This window comes from Chiloscyllium plagiosum, unplaced genomic scaffold (assembly GCF_037043375.1).
Source record: "Chiloscyllium plagiosum isolate Xiang-an unplaced genomic scaffold, Cpla_swu_hap1 HiC_scaffold_4, whole genome shotgun sequence".
In the NCBI taxonomy this organism is placed as follows: Eukaryota; Metazoa; Chordata; class Chondrichthyes; order Orectolobiformes; family Hemiscylliidae; genus Chiloscyllium; species Chiloscyllium plagiosum.
Genome location: NW_028270142.1, coordinates 129,205,130 through 129,226,805, shown reverse-complemented (window position 1 = coordinate 129,226,805; position 21,676 = coordinate 129,205,130). Strand labels below are relative to the sequence as shown.

Sequence of the window (21,676 nt, the reverse complement as noted above, 5' to 3'; positions counted from 1 at the left end):
TTTGCAGCCCCATGACCCCCATTCTCCCATATTCTCCTGCCATCAGTTATCTCTCTTCTGTGAGTGTAGGTGCTTCCTGCTAATCTTTACGACCTCCAAAGCCAATGTGTCACTCCATGGCTGCAGTGCCCAGTCCTGAATGCCGCACTCTAAATTTCAGTCTATTCCCAGTGTTTTATTGAAATGACTTCCCATCATTTGTATTCTAATATGCTGAAGACAAAATATCAATGGTTGAGTAGGCAATACCTCAGGAATATGGATTTTCGCAAGTTTAATAGATAGGGTCCAAGCTATCTGAAGATTAGAAAATTCCTCATTCCTTTGTAGATGATGAGGGATCCAGCGTAGAATCATTTCAGGGAGGTTCAGGCCTACTGTAGCAAGGCTTCATCAACTTCAATGCAAATGGTATCTGAGAAAATCCAGACCTAGACTGCTATGAGTCACACAGGGTCAGGAGTCTAATCAACTCACCCTTGATCGCTTCTCATGAGGCTCCTCGTCATCAGCAAAGCTGTTGTCAAATCAGAGCTTTAGATCCAAACTGTGGGAAGTCTCAAGTTTGTTCTGAATTCAGAATTTTGTTCTGAGCCATTGAGAGGTTTCCCAGGCCTTTTCAGAGAGCAGTTAATAATCAGCCACAGTGCTGTGGTCCAGGAGACACATATAGGCCAGACCAGGTAAGGGCAATAGATTTCCTTTCTAATGAACCAGATGGGATCCTACAGCATCAGCCTGGGCCACTGGATTACAAGGCAAAAGTGAGGACTGCAGATTAGAGTAAAGATTAAAGTGGTGCTGGAAAAGCACAGCAGGTCAGGCAGTATCCAAAGAGCAGGAAAATGGACATTTTTCTTAATTTCAAAAATATACTTGATTCATAAAATATTTTGATGGTCTGTACAGTTGGTCATGCCATACATATGTAAACATTCCATTCCTTTGCATTCATGTGGTGAATCTCATACAAATGAAGTTATCATTTGTATATACAGGCCTGTACATTTATCAATCAGATATCCATATATTTAGCCGAGGCGTCAGCAGAGCCCAAATGACTGCGTGGGCCCCCTGTTCTTCTTAGGCAGGCAGATGTTACACAGTGGTCTTTCCCCACTGCACCTTGGCGGCAGCTGCCCCAAGCTTCAGCGCATCCCTCAACATGTAGTCCTGGACCTTGGCGTATGCCAGTCTGCAACACTCAGTTGGGGTCAACTCCTTCAGCTGGAAGATCAACAGGTTCAGGTAGGAAGCTCTTCATCAGGAAGGGTTACACTGAGTTGCAACTCCAGTGAGACTACTACTACTTCACCATCTCTCCCTTGTCCTACAGGGTCATAGTGACTGCACTTCCAAAGTTCTTCGCTTGAGGTTGTGAAAGATGTAAATGCATGTCTGTCTGTCTTTTCCTTAATCCAGTTGACTGCGTATGGAGGCTACCTGAAGTTCACTGTGTTGTATGATTTTCCAATGGAAAGCAGTGTTAATGAGGCGATCTCCAATATTGATGTCATCATTGAGGTAAGGATGCTGGAACCAATTCCAAACTTAAAGGAACTTATTACAGAGCAAGACAACTGTGAGGCTAGAGGTCTGTTCACACTGCACGCATTCTCTGTGGGCACAATTATTGTAGGTGGCATACAATTAAAGGGTGATTCAGAGTGGAGTAGTTGCATTGAATGAGCCCAGGTTGGTGATAAAGCTATAATGTAACCCCAGGGATCTGAGCCACACATGACTTCCCCAGAGATTTTATATTGATAGAGTGTAAGGCAGTACTGCATGCAGAAAGTAAATTGGACACAGTTTGAAGTATCATTTTTATTGTCACAGTAATTCATATACAGAATTATGCTATTAAGCAAAAGTGAACCCAAAGGATTTACACAGTTAATCATTTACAATAAAAGCCTACTTAATCCTGGTAAACTCTCATGTGGTGAATCTCATTAAAGCCCCCTTTGTTGATGCCGGAAGGCTTTAATGTCCTTTCGTAAATATTAGTGAGCATCAAATACTTAGAGCATATTGATAGCTGGCAGGGACACCAAAAAAACTGCCTAAACATCAGAATTAGCAAAATAACACAAACATTGGTGAATTGCAAGGCTGTAATCTAATCTCTGGGATTAATTGCTGTAAATTGATTAAATTCCCTCTTGCGATTTATTGAACTGAAGTCCTTGATTCGATTACGTCAAGCATGCTGGCTAAACAGGAGTAATTACAAGAGCACAGTCTCATCAAGAGGTTCAAATGATGACATTAGTGAGGAAAGCAATTTGATTTGTCACCCAAATACAAAATGTAATTGCTTTAATTGTAGCCGCTTACACATGCTCATTTTTCTGTGATGTACGTTTCAGAGTTAGAAACGTAAGGGTTCAAGCTCCCACATCAAGATTTCAATGCATAGCCTAGACTGGCACTGTATTACAATATTGAATAGCTTCTGTATTGTCCAATACACTATCCTTTGGCTAAATGATTAAACTGAGGCTCTGTTTTCTTACTCTGCTACTTTCTTCTCTCTTCCCATGCCTGGCAGTGCACCAAGCATAAAAGCTTCCATAGATATTTATTCCTGAAACAGGTCACTGGCCTGGTACCAAAGGCTATAGTTTGAGGGGTTCCACTCCACGACAATCATTTCTGACTAGGACATCTTCCACTGACTTATTGCAAGGATTTACTGGTCAGTAACTAACATGTCTAAGCCATATCATAATGGCACTTCTCATGGGCAACAACTCCTAGAGTGGGACATGGATAAGGAGCTTCTGTCGCAGGCGCAGAGGTACTGTTGTTCCATAAGATCGCTTTGTGATCATTCTTCAGGTGACTGTAGAAGATACAATAGCACCACCTCTGCTTTCAATCTCTCTCATTCTGACCTGTGGAAAGGTTGATTGAAAAATAATTCGCCTTTTGTTGAACTGTGGGTGCTGCTGATTTGTCTCCCCCTGCCTTATTTCTAGTTGCTCCCCTTTCCTTTTTGTTAAGAAGTATGTGCCATACTGAAAGAACTCAGTTCCAAGAGTATTGCTGAAAAGAACATATCCCTTTAAAGCTGTTTGTCTTTCATTCATGGGGGTGGATACAAGAATACCACGTTTCAAAGGGAACACACATTTTGTTACATGGGGGAAAACAACCAATCAGCACCCTTTTCTTCATGCTGAAAAAATTGTTGTTCCCTTTGAGGTGTGGTGTTCTTGCATCTGTCCTGATGAGTAGAAGGCAAAAAGCTACAACATCATGTTTCACCCAATGCTCCCCTAAATTTGGATGCTGTCCTCTTACTGATAATAGTTGAGGGCTTTGCAATTTTATCCAATTGGCATTGATTGAAAATGGAGAAAAATAAAGAATAACATTTGATTGGATATCATTTAGCTACGTTCTTCATTTCTTCCTGGGGCAGATTTTGCTTCATTTGTTACCATTAAAGTATTCTTGTATACTCACCCTGACTTACTAGCTTCAGTTCACAAGGGACGATAAATATTCATCCAGTGACACAATAACATTGAAATTCAGCGTCATCATTGTATCTATGTGAAGTTACCATTTACAGATTTGATGAGCAGGCCATGTTGCAAAAGCTATGAACCTTTTCCTTTTATTTGTCAGTTTGGTAAGGCTAAGTCTCACCTCCAGCTCAAACAGTCAGTGTTCATTTTTCATTATAAGACTTGCATACTTAATCTAGCCTTTTATGCTTTATTGCAATATTAAGGAGGTGTTGCATTGTCAAAGCTGCCATCCTTCTTGAAGATGCATTAAACTGAAGGCACCGGTGGTTCATATCAACACAAAAGTTCCCATTAAAATATTTCTTCCAGTCTCTGGTCCAATTTTGCTTCTTCACATAGTAATACTCAGGAGAAATTAACTGTTCATTCAACTCTGCGCTGCTTATGGACTTTTGTTGTATGCAGGATAACTGTCATATTCCTCCACTAATCACGAGTACACTGAAACATTCCTGTGTAATGAGACATTTAATTACATTGTTCTGACTGGACTGCAGTATTTTCCCAATGCTACGTAGAAAATGGGAGATGTTGTGATAAACTGATAGAATCCCTGATCAGCATTCCCTTGAAGTTCTGGGTTCAGGCCCCACTTCAGGACCTGATGGCCAAAGGAGGTCCTTCATAATAAGGACCAGCAAGTTGTATATTGACTTGTAAACCCTTCCAGAGCGTTCAGACGGCGGGAGGTAAGAGCGGGAGAGATTCTTGATCCACAGTGTGATGGAAATCATACTAAGGGTATTACCATCAGTGTCAATAGCCTCAGACCTTAACATGCTTGTAAACGTTCTGATGTAGGTGTGCTGAACCTGAAACATTAACTCTGGTTTCTCTTCACAAATGCTGCCAGACCTGCTGAGTTTCTGTTTTCCACCGTTTGCGGTCTTTTGTTTGATTTTTAAGCTGGTAAAAGTTGTAATTTGCCCCAGTAACTTGGGTTCTTTTAGGGAGGGAGATGGCTCAGTTGACTGTATCGGCAGTATGGATCAGATTGGTGCCAACAATACACTGTTAGATCCCCATTCAAGCTGGAATGGATTTGGAACCTGTCTCTTTAGCCCCACGCATGGTGGAGGACCTGGGTCAGACTTGCCTTCAGGCAGAGAATGCTCTCTGAAGAAGAAAATGTTCTCCTTCATTTTTAAGATGACCTTTTGTATGTTTTGATTGTTTAGGGCAATGGTCGAACACTGAGTACAGGGTCTGAGGGCCTCCTGCTCCAACCATATGATGAAAAGCTGGTTTCAGTTCGACTCTTACCCGAGAACTTTGTGGACCTTAATACAAATAATGCAATTGACCGAGATCGCCTCATGACTGTTCTAGTGAATGTAACACGGCTGCAGATCAGGATCATGTACAACGTCGCCAAACAGGCTGTGTACAGGTGAGTATGCACGTTCTACTGGTGTAAAGGTACACCAGAGACACTGGTTCAAATCCCACCACAACATCTGATGGAGTTTATATTTTAGAAATAAATCTGGCATTAGAAGCAAATCTCACTCATGGTTACCATGGCAACTGTTGTTGATTGTTCTAAAGATCCATTGGGTTCACTGCTGTTTTACAGAAGGAAATCTGCTGCCGTTACCTGGTCTGGCCTATATGCGACTCCAAAGCCACAACAATGTGGCTGACTCTTAACTGCCCCCTGAAATGGCCCTAGCAAACCACACAGTTCAGGGGCAATTGGGGATGGGCAAGAAATGCCAGTCTTACCTGAGACTGCTACATTCCATGAAAGAATTTTAAAAAAAGACGACACAGTGTTAAAAGCAATGGGATGAGAATTGTTCCAGGTTGCTTGGGAGATAAGTCACACCAGTAAGCAGTATAATGTAGCGGCATACTCAGACTGCAGACATCGAGGTGTGAGTTTGCACAGCCAAGGTTGCAATGATCCTTGTGATTTAAACTGGTTGATCAAATCCTTTCGCATTTCAAAGACAAAGTGGTATTGCTGAGATGTGATAGATGCGAGTCTACTTCATGACAAGTGTATGTGGACAACAACGATTATGATTTGAAAAATTATAAAGATACTAGCCACGCTGCATGTTCCATAACAGTGGTCTATTCTGCTTGATGTAAATCAAACAGTTTCCAACCAGCCTCCTGTATGCTCTCTTCTGACCATGTTCTTGCAGCTTCAGATTTCACAAAGTCTCTGTCTACAAGAGCTTCGCTAGACCTGACTAAACGCCAGTCTTTGTTTTTTATTTTAATCTTCCTTTGATCACAACCAGAAAATAAACAGGATCTTTCCAACACAAAGTGTAAGGGAACAATTTATTTTTGTAATGTTATAATGTGGGGAAACAACATCAAAGCTGATCTCATTAACAGTTCTATTGCCTATTGTATGATTAGGTTTAGATTAGATTACTTAGTGTGGAAACAGGCCCTTCGGCCCAACAAGTCCACACCGACCCTCCAAAGAGCAACCCACCCAGACCCATTCTCCTACATTTACCCCTTCACCTAACACTAAGGGCAATTTAGCATAGCCAATTCACCCAACCTGCAATTCTTTGGACTGTGGGAGGAAACCAGAGCACCCGGAGGAAACCCACGCAGACACGGAGAATGTGCAAACTCCACGCAGACAGTTGCCCGAGGTGGGAATTGAACTCGGGTCTCTGGCGCTGTGAGGCAGCAGTACTAACCACTGTGCCACCCATTGTAGCTATGTTCTTTTCAATTTATCTTCATTTCAAAAACGTGGACATTTTTAAAAATCGTTATTTTTCTCCAAATTCTTCTGTGAAATAGCATTCAAAAAATTCAAAGTTTTGAGATTTGACTGACGTGTAACAAATTGTTATCATTGCCAGGGGAACTGAGAGTTACTGAACAATTCACTGAAAAATTGTCAAAGGCAATACTATCTTCAAAGTATCACGTTGTATTTGAAACGATATTTCAATGCAATGCAGTGGCTGTAGTATTTTAAGTTGCAATCAGAGCCTGTGAGATCAAATCTCACCGTAGTACCTTGTGAAAATCAGTTTAATCACTCAGCTCACTTGAGGGATTACACGAGGAAAAATGTTTATGGCAACTGCCGTATTGGTGTGAAAAACTAACTGGTTTATTAAAGCTCTCACTCCTTCTCAATTTGGTCTACACAAGGCATAATCCCAAACTATAACTCTTAATGGCTTCTGAAATGGCTCAGCGTGACATAATATTGAAGAAGCAATCATTTCGCCAGTACAGGATCCATTTGCAGCTTCTCAGACTGAGGGTGAAAATGCTGTCAGTCTGTTCACTCAGTTTTTTTTATTCTCCCGTTTCGTCAGTTTATTCAGATCCTCTTTTTCACACTACCCACTCTCAGTTCACACTGACATTCTCTGTCTTTCTCCATTGCAAAGTGTCATTCCTAACTTCTGTCTCCTTCTTTCTTCCCTTGACAGTCATCTGTTTGCTTTTCATTCCCCAAACCCATCCCAATCTGTTTTTCTCTTCTCATAGACTTTATCCCTTGTCCCTTTCCATGTTGTCAGTCCTCACCACACATTCTAGACCCTCTGGCTACATCCCCATACAGTCTAGCCTCTTCATAATGTTCTCCCACCCTCCCCTGTGAATTGCACTGTTAGTCTTTCTTTTCTTTCTCTACCTATTGCCAGACGTTCTGTCCCTTAATATTCATTTCCCTCTCTGACCCCTTCCCAAATCCAGGGAGCAACATTCCAATAGGTCTCACCATTCCTCACCTTGGCCGGGTTTTCCGCCTCTGTGTGCAGTAGCTCGCAGTTTTGCAAGTCCAGGAGTTCAGGCCAATTACCAATGGACCCAGCAAATCTGGCCATCAGTGTAATGAGGACGTAGAAACTGTCCAGTACTCTAACCACTAGACTGTATTGGAGTCACCTTACCTGACCATCAGTGTAACGGGGACGTAGAAACTGTCCAGTACTCTAGCCACCAGGCTGTCTTGGAGTCACCGGACCTGGCCATCAGTGTAATGGGGAAGTAGAAATTGTTCAATATTCTTTCTTGAAGGGAGCAGAATGGGGCAGGTTTGGGGAGAAATGAATAGTTTATTTGCAATGATTTGGATCATCACCGTCATTTAATTTTCCTTAAAGCTGTAGGTTGATTATAGAATTATAACTAATGCAGTGCACCAGTTATAATTTTACATATCTGTGGTTAAACCACATAACTGCAGATGGCAAGGTATTGTTTAAAGGGAGTGGATTGGGAAATGTTCATGTACAAAAGGACCTGGATCTCCTTGTACATTGGTCACTGTGAGCATGCACAAAGGTACAGGAAGCAGTTTGGAGGGAAAATGGCTGTAGCCTTCATTGAAAGGGCTGAGGAAGTCATACAGCAGCGATACAGGGCCTTGCTGAGATGACACCAGGAGCATCGTGCGCAGTTTGGTCTCTTTATCTAAAGTAGGATAATATTTTCCAAGTTGGAAGCCCAGCAAATGTTCACTGGAATGATTCCTGGAATGAGGAGAGATTCTACTTATATTCACTGGAGTTTAGTAGGACAAGAGGGAATTTCATTGATACATATGGAATTCTGACAGAGTGGATACAGGAAGGATGCGCCCTTTGGCTGAGGGTCTAGAAGAAGAGGTCACAATCTCAGAATAAAGTGTCGGCCATTTTGGACTGAGGTGAGAAATTTCTTCACTGAGGGTGCTGATCCTGTAACATTCCCTATCACATAAGACCTTGGATGCCAATCACTGAATATATTTAAGAAGGAAATGGTTTTGTGGATACTAAAGGCACCAAAGGATATGGAGAGATAGTATTGAAATGGAGGATCATACATAATCATGTTGAAGACAGAATGGGCTCAGTGAGCTGAATGGCCTACTCTGGCTTGTATATTTCTGTAGGAGGCTATTGAAGTGTTAGAGTGACTGAGTTTCACTTTTTGACATGGGTCTCACAGCGCTGCAGCAGAGGGTCACTCACAGGGTATGTTTAATATTCCTGTTATCCCGATGGAATACAGTCAGGGTTATTTTACGTATGTGGTTGAGCTTCCAGTGCCAGAAGCATTATCTATTTAATTGTGTTTGTTTTTCTTCTCGTGTAAGTAGTGAATGGTTATACGTGCCCTGAACCCCCCCCCCCCCAACTGACCCACCTCACTTTGTAAAATGGTTTGTTGTATTTCAGGCTGAGTTCGGTCACGCTGGATGTTGCGAACCCCAATGCCATCGATATTCTTCCTGCTGTGGATGTTGAACACTGTGAATGCCCACCAGACTACTCTGGCATTTCCTGTGAGGTAATGCAGAAAACTCTTGTCCTCTGCTTGTGTCCTTTACCAGTGTGGTTAGTGGTAGGTGAAGGACATTAAAGGAAAGTTGGCCGTCTTGCTGCAGACAACTTGATGCAAGAGTGGCTTCATTATCTTTCAGTTGTGAAGAGCTGTTCATTACCTCTGCGCAATTGAACTGCGAAAATTATAGACCCTAAAATATTCAGAGGTTTATCTTAAGCAACTAGAAGTGACGTGCACTTTAATATTATTTGAAAAGTAAACGCAACTTTCAGAGTGATCCAGAACAACCCTAGTGTGATCTCTGTTTTGCCAAACCAGATCTCATTAAATGTGCTGTTGCCAATCTATGTACTTTGTTAATATTCCACCTCCATTTTCTTCTGTGTTTACGTTCCTTTCCATTATATAGTCATAGTGTACAACGGAAGTAGAGTCTGTCATAACTATGCAAATGAAATTGGATAAATACATGTAAGGGGAAATAAATTGCAGGACTTTGGGAGAAAGTGTATGGGCTATGATTCTCTGATAGATTTAGCTTCATAGTTCAGGTAATTAAAACATTTCTTATTCAAGTAACTCATTGTGTGAAAATGCTTCTCAACCCCTGTTCCCTTTATGCATCCATTTCACTGACTTTACCCAATGTTTTGTATGAGTTTGTCATCCAGTTGCAATAATCTCTTTTTAAAAATATTTCAAATTTTTGTGTTAAATTCCCTTGTCTGGTTCTGAACTAATGGGCACCATCTTTCTGCTTTAAGTTTGTCATTTCACCTTGTGTATCATCGCACCCCACCACCAGAGTTGACTTTATTTGTCTGTACTTCCTGGTCTGATTTGCAATTCTCCCATCCTCTGGCACCACCCTTAAATTCAGGGCAAATCAAAAGATAATTGTCACTCTCACTTTGTTCAATACCCTTGGATGTATATCATCCCATCCTGGTATCTTTTCAATGTAATTATCAACTGCTTATCCAATATCCCCTCTGTATCAGTTTTAAACCTGTCAAATGACTGATTCCCCCCCTCTGTCATCATTAGTGTTTACCTCATAGGTAAAGACAGATTCAGTTAACTCCTTCACCATGTCTCTTGCCTTGAAGTGTAAATTCCCGTTTTCCTCCTTTTTATCACCCTTTTACAGTTGCCAAGCTTATCGAAGACTTTAGGATGTCATTTTATGTTAGTGGCCAGTTATATTTTATAATCCCTCTCAGCTTCTTATATGCTCACCTCTCTTCTGTACCCAGCTTGGTTCTCAGCTGTATGTGCTCTCTGACACTTGTTCAGAGCACCGTTTAACTTAATTTCTATTTCCTTTGTCATTCAGGGAGTTTCGATTGTTTGTCCTATCTTTCCGTTTTGAGTGTATATTCTTTGACTGTACCCAAACCAACTCGTTGAGGGTAGCCCCTTATTCAGCTGGTGTTTGACCTGCTAACCTTTGGTTCCAGTCTGTCCAGCCCAGCTATGTCCTTACCCTATGTCCCCTCTCTGCTGTTTGATTATTCTTCCTGTACATTGACCAAGGTCACCTTTTTGCCATCATCCTGCACCTTCTGATTGCTGTCCTGTAAATGTTTCCTCACTGACATTTGATCTACTTGGCCAGCCTCATTCCCAAGAACCAGGTCTAGAAGTGACTCCTTTCCTGTTGGACTGGATAGGTACTGCTGTAGGATATTCTGCTGAACACAATTGAAGAATGCTTCATGCTCACTGCCCCTCACAGTGCCATTATCCCAGTCGATACGCCAGTAATTGAAGTCCTACTTATAATAACTCTGTGATGTTTAGATTTCAATGTAATTTCCTTGCAGATTTGTTTCTGTGTATCTTTCCCACAAGCTGGTGGTCTATAGATTTTATCGAGAAATCAAATTGTAGTCTTCATACTCCTTAGCTGTAATCAAATCGATTCAGTCCTTGGATCCTCTGAAGCATCCTATTTCTCCAGTACTGCAACGCTCTCCTTCAACAAAAAATGCCACTCTGCTCCTTTTTTGCCTCCTTTCCTATCTTGTCTTGAACCACTTGTAACCAGCAATGTTTAACACCCAGACCTGCCGGTCCTTAAGCCGACTGCTCAAACTCATAATCACACAGGGCAGTCAGTTAGCCACATTCCTGAGTCTTCACATACCGAGTCCTTCCTCAGTTTATTTCTCAATTCTTAACTCTCATTAGGAGATACCTGTTGGTTCCATTGTTCATCATGTTTGATAGATATCCCATTGGCCTCACAATAGAAACTGTTAGAACCGATGGAACAAGTTCAACAAGTTGGCACATCATGAGGTGCCATGTTTCTATTTAATCCGCCAGTTCAGTAATGCAAATTTGCACATGTAAAATAATTTCAGACATGTGTGCCTATTTGCGATTGTAATCTCTGCTCCCAATTGTGTTTCCCTATTCATGTACTTTCCTGAGTTTCTCTTAGATTACTTACTTACAGTGTGGAAACAGGCCCTTTGGCCCAACAAGTCCACACCGACCTGCCGAAGCGCAACCCACCCAGACCCATTCCCCCACATTTACCCCTTCGCCTAACACTACGGACAATTTAGCATGGTCAATTCACCTAACCTGCACATTTTTGGACTGTGGGAGGAAACTGGAGCACCCGGAGGAAACCCACACAGACACAGGGAGAATGTGCAAACTCCACACAGTCACCTGAGGCTGGAATTGAACCCTGGTCTCTGGCGCTGTGAGGCAGCAGTGCTAACCACTGTGCCACCGTGCCACCCAGTGGCACACCCCACACTTGACAAATTGTTTGCATTTTTTTTAAACTTGCTGCATCTTCATTGGAAAAGGAATAGGCCATTCAGCCTGTCCAGCCTGGATTGAACGGATTGAACGCTTTACCCACACTCTCCCTGTGATCCTGCAATGCCAGTGACGATCAATAGTTTGTCAACTGGAGAAGGATGGTGGATTTTAACGTTGGGCCTGTTTCCTGCTTGCTGCATGGTATAACAGAGTGAGGGCGTGAGTTTGGAAAGATGGGATTTTGGTCAGAACTAAACCTCAATTTTATTAACATCACACTCTCGCCATTGGACGTAACAAACTGTCACCAACAAACCTGGTAGATCTGAGCCAAGAGATACAAGTTCAATTCCAACCTGCTCCAGAGGTGTGTAATGACATCTCTGACCAGATTGATTAGAAAATATCTAGACCAGCTTAAGCTCTGCTTCTGCACATGAAGCTCAAACATCAGCTACTGCAGTGGTTGGAAAGGATTGACTGTAATGTGCTCAGACATTTGGCTATATGATCATAATCCATCTTCACTCTCTTTGGTCCTGGAAGAGTAACTCTTCTGTCTTCTGTCATCAGCCTACCATAGATCTTTCTTCAGTCACTTACCCCACCCACACCTTGCTTAAATCAATGTGCACTCTGGAAATTCCTCACGTTTCAGCTGAACCAAATCTGAATAAAAGGAAGGAATCTGTTTGCAATATCTTATAAATTACAGTGGAGTATGTTGTGACCCAATAGAAATGCCTCACAATGGGAATTTTATTCTTTTCACCAGTCTTGTTCCCCAGGTTTTTATCGTGTCGATGGAATCTTGTTTGGAGGAATCTGCCAGCAGTGTGAATGTAATGGCCACGCCATAGAATGTGACACGAATGGCACTTGCTTGGTAAGTTCAATGGTCTACAATGTGAGGTGAAATCCTAATAAAGCGGAACCTCATGGCACACAGAAATTGATTCTTGGACAATTTCATATTTCTTTTTAAAATGCTGCTTAAATAAAGACGGTATCAACAAATGAGAACTTGTCGGGATGGCATTTGTCTGGTCTTTAACACATTGCTTTTCATGTGGGCATGCTGTGTATGTATTGGCTGCCCCTACAGTGCAGGCTGCATACAGTCTAGATTAGATACCCTACAAGTGTGGAAACGGGCCCTTCAGCCCAGCAAGTCCACACCGAAGAGTAATCCACCCAGATCCATCTTCCCCTGACACTGCAGCTAACCTGCACATCCTTTGGAAACCAGAGCACCCAGAGGAAACCCATACAGACGTGGGGAGACAGTCACCTGAGCCGGGAATCAAACCCAAGTCGCTGGTCAATGTGAGGCAGCAGTGCTAACCACTGAGCCACCATGTCCCCCCTGTGCGGTTCATGTCTGAACTATTTTACTGGCCGCTAAGCACTTTCGGATGCAGTTATCTCTAAATGTATGTCTGCTCTTTTTCCACCTACTCCCAGGGCTGTCAGCACAATACGACCGGCCGCAATTGTGACCAGTGCTCCCTTGGATTGTACGGTGATGCCAGCAGAGGGACGAGTGAAGATTGTCAGCCGTGTGCTTGCCCACTGAACATTTCCTCCAACAAGTAAGCCTACTGTGCTTTGTTTTGCAAGGGAAGTTAATAAACACTGTTGCCTTAGTAACTCTAATCATGGCAATAAAGAGAAAATTCACTCCGAAATTGACAATTAGGAGATCCTCTCGGTACATTTATTTTGCGTACTTGAAAGTAGCATGGTCTCCCACAGAGATATAATGACATCTCACAATGTAGAATAAATTACACTCAATATATTCTTGAAGTTCACCGTCAAATATTGAGATACGCTTAAATCCATTGTCCAGTTTGCAAATATAACCACCAGACTGATGACCAAGATTTTTATGTTAAATTATTGGATACAGAAGAAGATGTTTGAGCTTCTATTATTATTTGGATACTTAGTTCATCAATAAAATAATGTTTATTGAAAGTAACCTCTCTGTTTTGGTACTAAAGTTGGCACCCTTTCGGAATGATAGAAGTGAAAGCAAGTTGGAGTAATCACTCGATTGGACAATTTATTTAAACCTAACTAGCATTTGTTATTTAAGAGAGATGAACATTTTTACCATTTGATTTAACATTGTGTTTGAAGTAATGCTATGTTACAGTTCACTGATGGAGTTTGATTTGTTGTGGTAAAGTGCGTGTGTTGGGGTCCTGGAGCTATGATTAGTGATTCTAGAAGCTCCACTAAAATCAGAGCATTGGAGAAGCTCAGCAGGTCTGGCAGCATCTGTGGAGAGAGAGGCAAGAGTTAACATACCAGGTCCTGAATGACTCTTTATTCAGAACTTCGAGAGCTTCGAGTCTCTACAGTGTGGAAACAGGCCCTTTGGCCCAATAAGTCCACACCGACCCTCTTGAAAAGTAACCCATCCAAATCCATTCCCCAACTCTATTATCCTATATTTACCCCTGACTAACGCACCTAACCTACACGTTCCTGAACGCGATGCGCAATTTAGCATGGCCAATTCACCTAACCTGCACATCTTTGGATTGTGGGAGGAAACCCACACAGACACAGACAGAATGTGCAAACTCCACACAGACAGTCACCCGAGGTTGGAATCGAGCCTGGGACCCTGGTACTATGAGGCAGCAGCGCTAACCACTGAGCCACCATGCCACCCAGAAATTGAGCTTCAGTGAGCCTGACGTGATTCAAACAGGCAACCTTCTGATCTGGAGTCAGACACCGTTGCACCACAAGCCTGCACTTCTCCAGTTCTGAAGAAGAGTCGTATCAGATTTGAAACATTAACTCTATTTCCCTCTCCTCCGAGGCTGCCAGACCTGCGGACTCTCTTTGACATGTTCCAGTTTTGTTTCAGGTCTCCAGCCTCGGCTGTATTTTGTTTTAGTGGGATCACCAATGTTTTTTTCAGCACGTGACTGACTGGGGATCTCTCCCGCTCTTACTGCCTGCCATTGCAGATTGCCAAGCAACCCATTTGGTCACATTTGAATGCACTTTTGTCATGGTGTTTATTATTTCTCTAGCTTCAGCCCAACCTGCTACTTAAACAAAACAGGAAGCATCATATGTGACCAGTGCCAGCCAGGCTACACAGGGACCAGATGCAACAGGTAATTGATAACAATGTTGGAATGTTGATCAATGGTTTTCAGTTAAAGGGGGGAAACCTCTGCTCCTTCTGATTGGTGAGCTCAGAGGTGGGAGGGGCATGGATTACAGCATTATTCTGACGTTCCTGCCCCTCACCCCGTTGCCAAATTGACGTTCTGGGTGGGGAGGCCTAGGGCTGAGCTTCCAACCCTGCTGCCAATTGAAGGACTGAGGTGACTGTACAGTGGCCATTTAAGAATTCACCACCTCCGCCATTTGCAGACGTGCCTACTGCCATGCGACTCACACTGAAGCTAAAACGTTGGGACTTTCTTGTCACTACCTGCCAACCCTCCTCTTCCAGGGGTGGGGAAGGGGAGGAGCCTGAGGAGAGTGGGTTGGTGGAGGGGACCCTCAAAGACACTCAATGGCTGATCAAGAGATTGGACATCAGGAGGGAAAGTGAACCCACTTCAGCCCCCTTCTCCTTGTTCCTATTTACCCTACAATCCCCTCCCTGACCATGAAACCTCAGTTCCTGTGAAATCAGACATGAAATCTCTCATATAGTTTGTCTGAGGGTAATTGGTTCCATCAAAGACCAGTTTCCCACAGATGGAGTCAGAGTCACATGCAGCATGGAAGCATTCAGCCCTTGAAGCTTGCTCTGCCATTGTTTGTCATCATGGTCAATCATCCACCTCAAAACCCTTTGATTCCTTTAGTCCTAAGACTTAAAATTAACTCCTTCTTGTATCAATGCAGGTTTTGTCTTCAATAGTGTTGTGTAGCAGAGAATTCCACAGGCTCTCTGGGTGCAGAAATTTCTCCTTATCTCAGTCCTAAGTGGCCCAGTTTATATCCTTAGAGTGTTACCCTTGTGATGGGCTCCCCAGTCATTAGGGACATCCATCCTATAAAGGAGCAGGACTTGCATTGATATTTGGACACGACCTGATACCTCAAAGCTGTTACATTCATTGAAGAACCTTTTAAAGTGTGTCACTACTGTAATGGAAACTAATTTGAACACTACAAGGAGGCTTACATAAGGTTGAGGAAACAAGGTTCAGACAGAGCATTGGAGGGATACAGGATAGCCAGGAGGGAGCTGAAGAAAGGGATTAGGAGAGCTAAGAGAGGGCATGAAAAATCTTTGGCGGGTAGGATCAAGGATAACCCCAAGGCCTTTTATGCGTATGTGAGAAACATGAGAATGACGAGAACAAGGGTAGGTCCGATCAAGGACAGTAGTGGGAGACTGTGTATTGAGTCCGAAGAGATAGGAGAGGTCTTGAATGAGTACTTTTCTTAAGTATTTACAAATGAGAGGGACCATATTGTTGAAGAGTTGAGTATGAAACGGACTGGTAAGCTAGAGGAGATACTTGTTAGGAAGGAAGATGTGTTGGGCATTTTGAAAAACTTGAGGATAGACAAGTCCCCCAGGCCTGATGGTATATATCCTAGGATTATGTGGGAAGCAAGAGAGGAAATTGCAGAACCGTTGGCAATGATCTTTTTGTCTTCACTGTCAATGGGGGTGGTGCCAGGGGACTGGAGAGTGGCGAATGTTGTGCCCCTGTTCAAAAAAGGGAGTAGGGATAACCCCGGGAATTACAGGCCAGTTAGTCTTACTTCGGTGGTAGGCAAAGTAATGGAAAGGGTACTGAGGGATAGGATTTATGAGTATCTGGAAAGACACTGCTTGATTAGGGACAGCCAGCACGGATTTGTGAGGGGTAGGTCTTGCCTTACAAGTCTTATTGAATTCTTTGAGGAGGTGACCAACCATGTGGATGAGGGTAGAGCAGTGGATGTAGTGTACATGGATTTTAGTAAGGCATTTGATAAGGTTCCCCATGGTAGGCTTATGCGGAAAGTCAGAAGGCATGGGATAGTGGGAAGTTTGGCCAGTTGGATAGAGAACTGGCTAACCGGTCAAAGTCAGAGAGTGGTGGTAGATGGTAAATATTCAGCCTGGAGCCCAGTTACAAGTGGAGATCCGCAGGGATCAGTTCTGGGTCCTCTGCTGTTTGTAATTTTTATTAATGACTTGGAAGAGGGAGTCGAAGGGTGGGTCAGTAAATTTGCAGACGATACGAAGATTGGTGGAGTTGTGGATAGTGAGGAGGGCTGTTGTCGGCTGCAAAGGGACTTAGATATGATGCAGAGCTGGGCTGAGGAGTGGCAGATGGAGTTCAACCCTGTCAAGTGTGAGGTTGTCCATTTTGGAAGGACAAATAAGAATGCGGAATACAGGGTTAATGGTAGGGTTCTTAGTAAGGTGGAGGAGCAGAGGGATCTTGGGGTCTATGTTCATAGATCTTTGAAAGTTGCCACTCAGGTGGATAGAGCTTGTAAGAAGGCCTATGGTGTATTAGCGTTCATTAGCAGAGGGATTGAATTCAAGAGTCGTGAGGTGATGTTGCAGCTGTATAGGACCTTGGTAAGGCCACATTTGGAGTACTAAGTGCAGTTCTGGTCGCCTCATTTTAGGAAAGGGGTTATTTTGTGGAAGCTTTGGAGAGGGTGCAGAGGAGATTTACCAGGATGTTGCCTGGAATGGAGAATAGGTCGTACGAGGATAGGTTGAGAGTGCATGGCCTTTTTTCATTGGAACGGCGAAGGATGAGGGGTGACTTGATAGAAGTTTATAAGATGATCAGGGGAATAGATAGAGTAGACAGTCAGAGACTTTTTCCCTGGGTACAACAGAGTGTTACAAGGGGACATAAATTTAAGGTGAAGGGTGGAAGGTATAGGGGGGGATGTCAGGGGTAGGTTCTTTACCCAGAGAGTGGTGAGGGCGTGGAATGCGCTGCCTGTGGGAGTGGCAGAGTCAGAATCATTGGTGACCTTTAAGCGGCAATTGGATAGGTACATAGATAGGTGCTTAAGCTAGGACAAATGTTCGTGGGCCGAAGGGCCTGTTCTGTGCTGTATTGTTCTATGTTCTATTTTCTAAGATCCTCCAAATAGCAATATGGAAATGACCGTATAGTCTGTATTATTGCACCTTGAGTTGAGGGATGAATATTGCCCAGGCTGCTGGAAATAATTCCACCGGTGATTTTGAACTGGAACAGGCAGATGGGCCCTTAGTTCATCTGTCAATTGAAAGACAGCACCTCGCCTCAGCCCCACAGTGGAGTGTCAGCATTGATTCCTGTGCTCAGGCCCTGGAGTGAAGATTCAGTAATGATCTGACACTTGTAAGCTAACTGCTGATTTAAAATGTAATCAATAATTTGTGCTCTTCACTAAAACCTATCGAAGCCCCACAGTGTGGAAGCAGGCCATTCAGCCCATCAAGGGCACACCAACTCTCTGAAGAGCAGCCCATCCCCACCTTTCCCATGGATAATCCACCTAACCTACACACCACTGGACAGTGCAGGCAATTTTGCATCTGCACATCTTTGTGACTGTGGGAGGGAAACCCATGCAGGCACAGGGAGAATGTGTCCACACAGACAGTCACCTGAGGCTGGGATCGAACTTTGCACATACCACTCAATTAGACACTCCAATTCCAAATGTTTAATTCAAGAACAATTGCAGGTAATTGAATGAAAATAGTACCTTTGTGGTTTTAGTTTTGAGTTTTATAATTAGTCAGCAATTCCACCAGGTGGGTTTTAACACTGACATGGTGACCTTCTGTCTGAGTCTTTCTGCAAAGGTCATGCTGAACCATGTTCAGTCACAAAGGTCGCGAAACTCATTTGTAAATTCTCTCTGCGTAGGTGTGCTGATGGTTACTATGGAAACCCAACAACACCCGGAGAGTCCTGTGTGCCGTGTGACTGTAATGGCAACGTTGAGGTGTCAGTGCCAGGAAACTGTGACACGGTGACAGGAGAGTGTCTGAAATGTATTGGGAACACGGCAGGAATACGGTGCGAGCAGTGTGCGGAGGGATTTTTCGGTGATGCAGTTGTCGCCAAGAACTGCCGCAGTGAGTAAAAAGCAAAATGTGAGGCAGGAGGGATACAGAGAAGAATGGTTTTTATTTTTAAAAAAAAGCCCGGTTGCAATATCTTTTCTCGAAGCTTTTTGGAGGAAGAACGTTATATAAAATGGAAGACACCTGGCCATCAGGAAACCTGCCTGTGACCCCACACACTACAACTGTGGGGAAGATGCTTGCTGTCAACACTTCAGGGTGAAAGGTGACAGCTCTGTGACCTGTTTCTGGGACAGGGAGAGGCAGAGATCAGCGATGGTTAGGCAGTGGGGCCCCTACCTTCCATCGCAGCTGGGGAGGGGGAGGTGAGTGGTATATTAATAGAATCCCTGCAATGTGGAAGTAAGCAATTCAGCCTATCACATCCACACTGCCCCTCCACAGAGCATCCCATACAGATCCACCCCCCCTACCCTATCTTACCCCTGTAACCCTGCATCTCTCATGGCTAGTCCACTAAGTCAGTATGTGTTTGGACTGTTGGCAGGAAACCCACGCAGGCACAGGGAGAATATGCAAGCTCCACGCAGACAGTCACCCAAGGCTGGGATTGAACCCGGGTCACTGGTGCTATGAGACTGCAGTGTTAACTGCTGAACCACCATGCCATCCCCACTCCACCTTGATGTTTCTGGCTGTTCACCCAAACTCTGACATCCTGCCCTTGTGACCCAAACTTGGCTGATTTGAAAATTTAAAGCAACCTCGATAATTATGGGGACGTCATGTAAACATCAATGAAGCTGTCCTGCTGTGGGCGTTTTCTTTCCACCTGAATGCTCCATGTTAATCAGCATTGAGCCAAATAGGAAAATGTTGGAGCTTTCTCACTTCCAAGGGAGTATCAGAGCTGAGGGGAAGAGGGAACGAAATGAGGCCTGTGGTTGAATGGTCTGTCAGAGCGTTGAAAATGATTGGAGGCATTTTCCTTTAAGACAAATGGGGGCTGTCAGCAGAACAAGTAAAAGGAAAAAGTCTCTTTTTGTCAATGATGGGAAGATATTTTGTGTGTGTGCGCGTGCGTGGCATGTGTGTGTGTGCGTGCGCCTGTGTGTTGACATTAAGCAGGGAGGGAGAGCAGTAAACAGTAAGCTGTCTCCAGGAAGAATGCAACATAAATTTCAGATGGAGTGACCAAACACCTGGCTGAGGCGATGGATGAGTTTTGGAGGCCTGTTGGGATGAAGAATGGAGAGCAGTATCTTGCAGGAGAGCCCCCAGAGAACAGAGCATCAACCCCAAAATGATGTGCCAACCTTGCTTCCCCACCTCTTCAGTAAAGTTTTGAAAACCAGACTCTCCTACACCTGGCTGCACAGCACTCCCCAGCACCCTATGGTGGCAGAGGTACATTGACGGCAAACATTGGCTTAATTCGAGGACTCGTATCAGTGTTGGAATGAGAGTGTGCTGTGTTGTCAGGGGTGTAATGTTTAACTGAGACCATGTCTGCCTGTTCAAGTGCACAGAAAGATCCCATGGCACTCTATAACGATCAGTTAGTATTGCCCCTGCCCAACATCACCACAAACTGATTACTGCAAATTCATTTCATTTGCTCTCTGTGGTATCTTGTGTGCATTTTGATACTCGCAGTTAGCCACATGTCTGTCCAAGAAGTACATTTTGTGAGATCTCTGAAATAGGTTTGTAGGCTCTTTAAGGAGCTGGTTCCTGTTTTCCCAATTAGCGTAAGATTAGGCGCTGATCCCACCCCTCCAAATTCAGGAGGGCTGTGGATAGACTCAACCCTGGTTCATGTGAAAGTGCTGCTGTCTGGTGTTTTAGGAGCGCTGCATTGTGTTGCTGCTAGTTAGTGGTCTCTCACACAGACACCCGAGGTAGATATGACAGAGTAGAACATAGAATAGTACAGCACAGAACAAGCCCTTTGGCCCATGATGTTGTGCCGAGGATTAATCCTAATGTAAAATAAAATAACTTAACCTACGCACCCCTCAATTCACTGCTATCCATGTGCATGTCCAGCAGTTGCTTAAATGTCCCTAATGACTCTGCTTCCACCACCACCGCTGGCAACGCAATTCATGCATTCACAACTCTCTGTAAAGAACCCACCTCTGATGTCTCCTTTATACCTTCCTCCTGATATTTTCAAACTATGACCCCTCGTGCCAGTCAATCCTGCCCTGGGGAAAAGTCTCTGGCTATTGACTCTATCCACTTAAATGGGAAGATGTGTTGTGGCTTCCTTTGTGAAGTTTTCATAACAAGAGCAAAAAGGAACACAGCTTGCATTTGTATAGCACCTTTTAATGCAGAGTGGTGCAAGCCACTTCACAGGAGCAATGCAAACTGAAATAGGTCATTGAGGTGAACAAGGTAATATACATACCAGGGAAAAATGAAGAACATTTGAAAATGCAAGAACGTGAAACCACAGATGCACATGGAGGCCACCATAAGTGATCCAGTGGGTCACATGAAGTAGCACTGGTGGAGAATCTTTGTTCCCTTTAATGTTGCTTCAGCTGTGCATGGTTAACCCAAAACTCCAGTACTGACGTCATCACAGCAATGCAAAGTCACTCATGTCAATGCCTGGTTACCCCAGCCTGTCCTTCATGCTGCAAGCAGTCATCAGGCATGAATGCACATGCTCTTTCACCAAGATGACATTGTCTGCCTTTTTGATGGTGATCAATGAGCCTTCAGGTCGTTCATAGGGTCTGGGCCTCTCTGACATGTGTTGCCCATCACTAACTACTTTGGTTCGGCCATTTCAGAGGGTAGATAAGTGTCAGCCACATTGCTGTGGGTATGGAGTCACATGTAGGCCAGACGAGGTGAGGATGGCAGATTTCCAGGCGGCATCTGTGGAGAGAAGTCGGAGTTTGCGTTTCAGATCCACATAACTGAGGAAGGGTCACTGAACCTGAAACGTTAACTCTGATTTCTCTCCACAGATGCTGCCAGAACTGCTGAGCTTTTCCAGCAATTTCTGTTTGTGATTTCCAGCATCTGC

At 43.7% G+C, this 21,676-nt stretch overlaps 1 protein-coding gene across 2 annotated transcripts in view; it reads left to right on the top strand.

Moving 5' to 3' along the window:
* lama1 (laminin, alpha 1) overlaps nt 1–21,676 on the top strand; it is a 305,305-nt gene that overhangs the window by 137,059 nt on the left and 146,570 nt on the right. For both annotated transcript variants that reach the window (XM_087986673.1, XM_087986674.1), the window contains 7 exons: nt 1,423–1,524; nt 4,721–4,932; nt 8,705–8,816; nt 12,373–12,483; nt 13,062–13,189; nt 14,654–14,740; nt 18,470–18,681. In XM_087986673.1, coding sequence (XP_087842799.1) covers nt 1,423–1,524; nt 4,721–4,932; nt 8,705–8,816; nt 12,373–12,483; nt 13,062–13,189; nt 14,654–14,740; nt 18,470–18,681 — 964 coding nt within the window. The remainder of the gene's footprint in view (nt 1–1,422; nt 1,525–4,720; nt 4,933–8,704; nt 8,817–12,372; nt 12,484–13,061; nt 13,190–14,653; nt 14,741–18,469; nt 18,682–21,676) is intronic.